Source organism: Carassius gibelio, chromosome B15, assembly GCF_023724105.1.
Source record: "Carassius gibelio isolate Cgi1373 ecotype wild population from Czech Republic chromosome B15, carGib1.2-hapl.c, whole genome shotgun sequence".
Classification (NCBI taxonomy): Eukaryota; Metazoa; Chordata; class Actinopteri; order Cypriniformes; family Cyprinidae; genus Carassius; species Carassius gibelio.
Genome location: NC_068410.1, coordinates 13,818,835 through 13,826,740, shown reverse-complemented (window position 1 = coordinate 13,826,740; position 7,906 = coordinate 13,818,835). Strand labels below are relative to the sequence as shown.

General features: G+C 35.1%; 1 protein-coding gene across 1 annotated transcript; it reads left to right on the top strand.

The window, feature by feature from the left end:
• Positions 1–895: 895 nt before the first annotated feature.
• Positions 896–6,957, top strand: hepacama (hepatic and glial cell adhesion molecule a). The gene is made up of 7 exons (XM_052575477.1): positions 896–1,114; positions 2,886–3,224; positions 3,298–3,579; positions 5,243–5,336; positions 5,635–5,702; positions 6,210–6,280; positions 6,346–6,957. The coding sequence occupies exons 1-7, from the start codon at positions 1,027–1,029 to the stop codon at positions 6,658–6,660; spliced, it is 1,257 nt and encodes a 418-aa protein (XP_052431437.1). The 5' UTR covers positions 896–1,026; the 3' UTR covers positions 6,661–6,957.
• Positions 6,958–7,906: the final 949 nt, after the last annotated feature.

Here is a 7,906-nt window from a genome sequence, read left to right as displayed (position 1 = left end):
TACTGAAGCAATGGTTTAAAATGCCTCAATTATGTTTATGTTTTCTTTTCTTACAAAGATGCAGCTTTTCACTTCACAAGACAATAATTGATGGGCCGTGTGGATTACATGTGGATTATTGAGATATTTTGCATTCATATTTTTGTATTCTTCTAAACTCATAGTGAATATTATTGTTATTGTTATGAATGCGAATATGAATGTTACATTTATTTTAATAAATTAATACATTAATGACTGAATATAACATAACATAATTTTATAACATTTTATTGTTCAAATAAAAAGTCATATGATATTTGTTATTAAAATAAATGAATATGAAGCTGGCCATGTACTGTAAATCCATTATGAAGTGACTCTCTATAGGAACTGTTTAAAACAAAGCATCCAGGTCTTGTGCACAAAGGCCTTTCCGGGTGAAGACTGATGCCTTAGCAACCTGTAGGTCCTCTTTTCATCTGCCATGGCCTGGTGGGTCAAAGATATATAGGGCTTACAATGTGCACATGTGGGAGGGCCTGGTAAGGGGTGCTGAAGTAAAGAAAAAAAGCACTTGTCCCTGAGCAGTTGTATAGTAGCTCCAAAATAAGTTCTACTTCAAGTGACAGAACTTGAACCCTTCGACTGATTTGCCTGATTAACTTAATGGCTTCTACTAAATAAATGTCCATGATGCTTAGCCTACCACTGCATATTCACAATGGCATAGCTAAGGCATTATAGCTCATCTCACACTCATCCAAGTGCCTTTACTGCAGAGACAAGCACACACACGCACAAATGTACACAGACAAAGGGCCCCTGAAAATAATCACTGTGGAGAATCGTATAAAGCACACACACACACAAACACACACACACGAGCTCACACATAGAGCTGTTGTTCAGGCTGGGGTCCTGAGAGCGGGGTTCAGAGCAGCCAGTGTCCCGTCTGGCAGGAAGCACTCTGCATTCTCAGCGACGTGCCCTGAGTGGACAAATCATGCTGATTGTGTGGGAGAGAAACCCAGCGCTGCTCGCAAGATGAAGGCAGAGAGGCAGGCATCATGCAAAGAGACAGCTGCTCCTTCAGCGTTTCTTCTCCTGTGGCTTTTCATCTTTTCTTTGGCAGGTAAGACATCGTCATGACTTTTCTACTGTGCATGTTGAGGGAAAACTTTCCAAAGAAGGAGAAGAAGAAAAAGTGTATGTCATTGTCAGTTTCCCTTTTCCAGTGTGTGTTTTGTTTGTGGGTGGCTCTATATCACAAATAGAGCGATCACTTAAGTGAATTAATTAGGGTACTTGATGAAACTGTGATGCTTAATGTTTTGTTTTATTAGAAATACTGTGTTCTTAATATGAATACAATAATAAGGAAGTTAAAAAGCAAATGGAATGATTATGTGACACAGACTTTAAAAAATGCACATGGCAAAATTATTATTTTTTTAAATAGATAATCACACCACAAACCAGTTTTTTTTTTTTTTTTTTTTTTTTTTTGCATTATGGCAAAAAAAGATCATGCTGTCTTTAATCTCCATTTATACATTACTGTAGATTTATTTTAAAGGTCGCATTTGTGCAAAAACTAGTTCAGTACAATGACTAAGGCATGAGTGAGTTGGCATGAGCTTTGTGTCAGAATTTCTTAAAACCAGGTACAGTTGTGTCAAGGAAGGAGGCGAAGGCAAGAACATGTCCCATCTAAAGCCTAGTTTTCCTTGGAGAGCTTTGATTAGCAGAATCACTGGGCCCCACTGTCTACATCCCCCCATCCACAAAAGAGCATGTCTCTTGTACCCTGCCCCTGATTGGAGGAGAGCGAGCCTACAATCCAGACCTTTGTTAGCTCATCCTGGCAAGACGTTAACACTGAGAATTGTTGCCACAGCGATTGAGCCATGCCACACTGACTCGCACTGCACTGGCAAAGCAGGCAAGGACATCAGCAGGTGTCGCACTGGAGACTTCAAGCAATGTGGATTTGCGGTTTATACTCCAAAAACAGGCTATATATATATACTATTTACTACTACTTTCTTTGCCTCTTTAAGAAGAATTTACTTATACTTATATTTTACAGTTTGTTATTTAAAATAGTAATTGTGTATTAACAGCTGTCAACCATGTCAGTACGCAAATGCGCTGTCAGACCATATTGCAGAACATGTAATATTTTAGTGATATCTGAACTCCAATCGTTTCACAGTTGTGCCTATATATATATATATATATATATATATATATATATATATATATATATATATATATATATATGCAATATCACACAAATAGTAATGCGATATGGCTGTAATATATATATTCAACTGTTCTTTCTATATTTTGGACATAATAATTTATTTGATCATTTTGATTGAATAATTATACAATACTGAGTAATATAATTTATTATTGATATATTTTTTATAGAAATATTAGTGAAAAGATAAAAGCGTATGATGCTAACTGCAGACTGAATCTTCTACCCTTTTTGAACTCATAGTTACACATTTCAAAATAATTTATTTGAAAATAATTTTAAATTAAGTTGGACGACGCATTTTGAGTACATTTTACTTTAAAGTATAGAAATTTTGTGTACAATCCAAATTTATATTTATTCATTTTTCGGAAATGTTTATCCAAAGCCATTTACAGTACGTTTAAGGTATTTAGTGTAAAGTTGTCACACGTTTTCCTCCAGTCACTGAATACTGATTTGTACAGTATCATGAAAAGTTCTAAGTTTAAATGGAAAATTGCGAGAAAATTTTGCTTTGGGGTTCTTTTTTCCCCCTTACTGCTCAGGATCATTTAACACGTATTGATTTTTGTGACAACATGCCCCAATTGCTTTAATGTGTCTGCTTGTGAATGTATTTTCTATGTGTATTTAGGTGTATGTGGGGTGAACATCAGCAGTCCATCTCCTATAGTGCGAGGTACACTAGGAGGCTCTGCTCTTCTCTCTGTGACCTACACCAGCACCAGCTCCGACCAGCCCGTTATTAAGTGGCAGCTGAAGAGGGACAAACCTGTCACTGTGGTCCAGTCCATTGGTACAGACATCATCGGGAACCTGAGGCCTGAATACCGTGGCCGAATCCTCCTGTACGAGAACGGCTCCCTGCTCCTGCATCACCTGCAGCTGTCAGACGAGGGCGCATATGAGGTGGAGATCTCCATCACTGATGATACCTTCACTGGGGAGAAATACGTCAACCTTACTGTGGATGGTAAGACAGAAAAAGACATTCCACTTAAGTCAAGAGTAACTTTCCCAAAACATGTTGTCCTGTTCTCTCACAGTTCCAGTGTCCAGGCCTTCTGTTCACATGGTGGCCTCGTCCGTCCTAGAGCTGACTGAGTTCTTCATACTGAACTGCACTCACGATAGTGGCACCAAACCCACCTATAGCTGGCAGAAGGGTGGGAAATCTTTGACCAATGACTCGCGTCTGCTGCTGTCACATGACCAGAAGGTCTTGACCATCTCCCATGTTGTGATGTCAGATGATGACGTCTACACCTGTAAGGTGGAGAACCCCATCAGCAGTATGAAGAGCCTGCCTGTCAAACTCACTGTCTACAGTAGGTGTTGTCATGACACCTTCATCTGTGAACTATGACCTAAAATGTTACATTAAATCTTGCTGTTACATAATAGACAGGAACACATACAAACTGGAAAGCAAAAGATGCATGACATCTTCATTCTTGCATTTGGCAGACAGGTTTATCCAAAGTAATTAAACTTGCATTCAGTGCACACATTTACATTTGATCACTTATTGCTTTCCCTGGGAATCGAACCCATGACCTTCGCATTGCTAGCACCATGTACTGTTTGAGCTACAGGAAAGCCTTGATACATTCACCCCTATATGGGTGCATATTAGTACCATAAAGGTATATGTATTAGTACCTAAATGGTACATTTGAGTGAGTTGTAAAAGAGTACTGCCCCACTGATATCTTTTCTACCTTTTTTTATTTTGTATAGGTAGAGTATATTTAAGAAATGACAAACAAATAAATAGAGGCATTTGCGTGTAAGATGGTTTAAAATAATGTGAATATTGTACCTTACATTTCGAATACAAATTATACTACAAATTCAAAGCTTTAAATATTTATAGGGATATTCACCCCCCAAAAAAGAAGTAAATTCTAGCATTATTTAATAATTTTCTTATTGTTTCAGAAATTTCTGGGCAACATAAAAAAGCAAATTTTATGTAGCTCTTTTTCAGTCAACAATAGTTCATAGAGGGAAAAAGGAAACAATAACAATATATATATATATATATATATATATATATATATATATATATATATATATATATATATAAATTGTGCACTATTCTAGGTCTTCTGAAGCAGCGTTGTTGTTGTTATTGTTGCTGTAAACTAAAATTATTAGAAATCTGTTTTAGTAACTGGGGGGGGGGGAAGAAAAAAAAAGAAAAATCACATTAAAAAACATAAACTTTAAAAATAATAAAAATTAAAAATTAGAAATTTAAACTTAAACATAAATAAAAAGCATTAAAGTACGAAAATTGCTAAAACCAAAAAATATAAAAGTAAGTATAAAAACGTTTATAAAATGTATTTATAGAAATATTTGAAACAAAAACAAAAAAAAGCAAATAACAAACTAAAATTAAAATGGAAACTGAATAAAAATAAGAGAATTAAAACATATAAATAAATACTATAATAGTATATAAATAATACAAAAAAATAACACTGTTCCACAGTCAAGTCAAGAGTCACCATGAAAAAGAGCAGCAGATTCTTCAAAAACTGAAGAAAAATAAATAAATAACCCCATACAGCTTTGGAACAACATGAGTGAAAGAATGAAAGAATGAAAGAATGTTCATTTGGGTAGTTGGGATGTTTATGAAAGGGCTGACGAAGGAGATTGTTTATGAGCAAGTGTTTTGCTCCACTGGAGCTCAGCTGATCCTCTCATCCATCTACCTCTTCACTTGCACACATTTCTGTCAGAACACTGAGCCCAGCAGGGTCCTGCATTCCCTCCACACAGTCTACCCTTTAAAAAGCCCCAAGTTTCCCCATTCATTCTTGCACTTGGTATTCCTGGCAACCTGTGCAATCAATCTTCCATTTGAGCTCTCCTTAATTTGGACCTTGTCTGCAGAGTTTGGTCCTTTAGAGCGCTGTTTGTATTCTGGAGAGGAATTGATGTACTGTGTCACCTTGTATTCTGTTTTAAATTTTGCAGGACGGAGTTCTCTCTATATCATCCTCTCCATGGGAGGCATTTTCTTACTCATCACCTTGGTGACTGTGTGCGCCTGTTGGAAACCCTCCAAAAAGTACCAGCTTTATTGTCCTTATCCGTTCTCTTTGATAGCTCTAAAGCAAGCTGCAATAAATCTCAACAGCTCGCACAGTTGTTGTATGAAATGTCTTTGTGCTTGAAATGTTAGGAGGTCAAAGTTCCACAGATCAGATGAAAAACAAAGTCCAAAGCAACTGATTAAACTGGAAAGAAGACAGCTTTAACACATTTAGGCTTCTGTTTGTACACCACATGAATATGGTATTGGATTTGATATTTCTATCACAGTCAGTTATGTTGCTAACCAGAAGACATCATTGTTTTATCTACAGAAAAAGGCAAGAGCTTGCCGGACAGAGCGGACAAAATGTAGCAGAGCAGAGCAACGGCAATCATGAGGGTAACGACAATTCACTGTTGTAGAAGTACACAAGATGAATCTCAATGTTTAATGAAAAAAGTCTCAATGTTTAATGACAATTTTTTTTCTGATTATACTTATAGTAAAAATATGTTACAATTATTTGCAGTGTTGTTACTATTACTGTAGGGGAATATTTAGTTATCCTTCAATTGTATTTATTAATATTTTGAATTAGCTTATGCTTATATATATATATTTTTTTACTTATTTTACCTTTTATATTTTGTAACTGTATGCTACTTTTTAACGTATTTATTTCAGTTAGTTACTACGGCAAATTATTTATTTTTATTTTTATTTTTTTCATCTATTGTTTTTACCTTTTTTTGTCAATTAACATTTTCATTTGTTTTTGTTTTAGTAATAATGACTAACACTGATGTAAACTCACATAAAGACTGAGCACATTTTTGCATTATTATTATTATTATTATTATTATTTAATAACTAGCTTTTAAATCTTGAACATTCTCTTTACTGTAGTTGATATTGTGCCTGCTAGAAATTACCAGAACCGTCGGAACCCGGGTGGACTATATGTCCTCAATGAAACGGTAAGAAAGTATTTGTATTAATATATCGAATAGTTTTATTTATTAATATTGTTTATTAATTCCAGGATTTCTCTGATGGAACAGATGAGTCTTCCTGCAATTATATCAATCCTACTGATCCCCTCAGTCCACCTTGTTATCCCAGCATGGCTTCACCTTCTGTTCACTCTCCAGAAGCTTATATGCATTCAGGAAGAAGATACCCCCGTACCCCCGTCCCCTCTCCTCCATCAACCCCTCATCCGACTCTCACTCCACCACACATGGGCAGCTTAACACACAAAGCCCACCCTCAGAGACTAAGCCCCTCCCCTCCACATGAAGAACAATTTCTGATTGAACAAGAAAACAATATGCACCACCACAGCCTCCCGCGATGAGCAAGACAATAGAGAGTTAATGTGAGATGATGAGACTATGTGGATATGGTAGTTTTAATTGGTCATTTGTATTAGTTATCTTATGAAATTTTAGTATTTTATGTTTTTCAAATGCAAATGCAAATGCTATCTAAACATGTAGTTGTGTAGTACAGGGGAGTATGTGGATGTACCGGATGGTTTAATTGTTTTTGTATAGGCCTACTAATAGAAACATTCGATTTTTACCAGATTCATATATGGTTTATAGCTACCTTAAACTAAGCCAATATAATATTAAAATAAAAATAAAAAATACTTTCATACTGTTTTATTTAATCTATATTGGGCATTTTTTGTAAATATTACTTCACACGTCAGTATTAAAATGATTTTATTCTTTTTGTTTGTTTATTTGTTTTGAAGGAAAACGAATGTAAATGTCATATATGTTCAAAAGGACAAAAAGACACAAACCTTTGGGTAGGCCTACAAGGTTGGCAATTTACAGGTTTTAACCACCAGAGGCTCCCACATCACTATAAATCAATGAAACATCTGCGTCATTTCAAAGCCTACCTGGACCACAAATCATCTTCTCTCTCCTTCACTTTTCCTGCAGAATAATAGAAATAGTTTTTAATCGAGTCACTTTAACTTGATTAAATGATAGCATTTCTCACTCATTATAGAAAGTTTGACATGAAAATTTTGTTATCCAAATGCTTAAAAGAGCGTTGGGAAAATGTCTATATTGTATATAAATCTTAACATTTAATCGAAAAAATGTAGTAAACACTGATTCCGTCATCAGATAATGGCGCTCTATCTTGTTCATCTAGACCTGTCAATCACAACAAGAGCGGGAGTTTACCTCAGACAATCCTGACAGTTCTACCACGCAAAACCTCAAACACCTGAAGTTAACTACAGCTGTGTTTATATATATATATATATAAACTATATATATATATATATATATATATATATATATATATATATATATATATATATATATATATATATATATATATATATATACATACATACATATAAGGCCAAATATAATGTGAAGTCTGTCTGCTTTTAAAAGTCATTCCATGTCAAAATGACTTTTACAACCTATAAGTTTATAGTGCATTGTTTTATCTGTGGAGCACATGTAACTTGCAGTTAGACACAGTACAGTCACACTGCAGATCAGTCAACCACAATGTTGGGCCATAACTACAGTAATATTATTACTTTGTGCAGTAACTAATGTAAT

Bases quoted from the DNA above. Each gene is read 5' to 3' on its own strand.
- hepacama (XM_052575477.1), top strand. From the start codon at position 1,027: ATGAAGGCAGAGAGGCAGGCATCATGCAAAGAGACAGCTGCTCCTTCA. The intron at 3,580-5,242 runs GTAGGTGTTGTC...TAAATTTTGCAG, and splicing joins TGTCAAACTCACTGTCTACA to GACGGAGTTCTCTCTATATC. The intron at 5,337-5,634 runs GTACCAGCTTTA...TTTTATCTACAG, and splicing joins TGTTGGAAACCCTCCAAAAA to AAAAAGGCAAGAGCTTGCCG.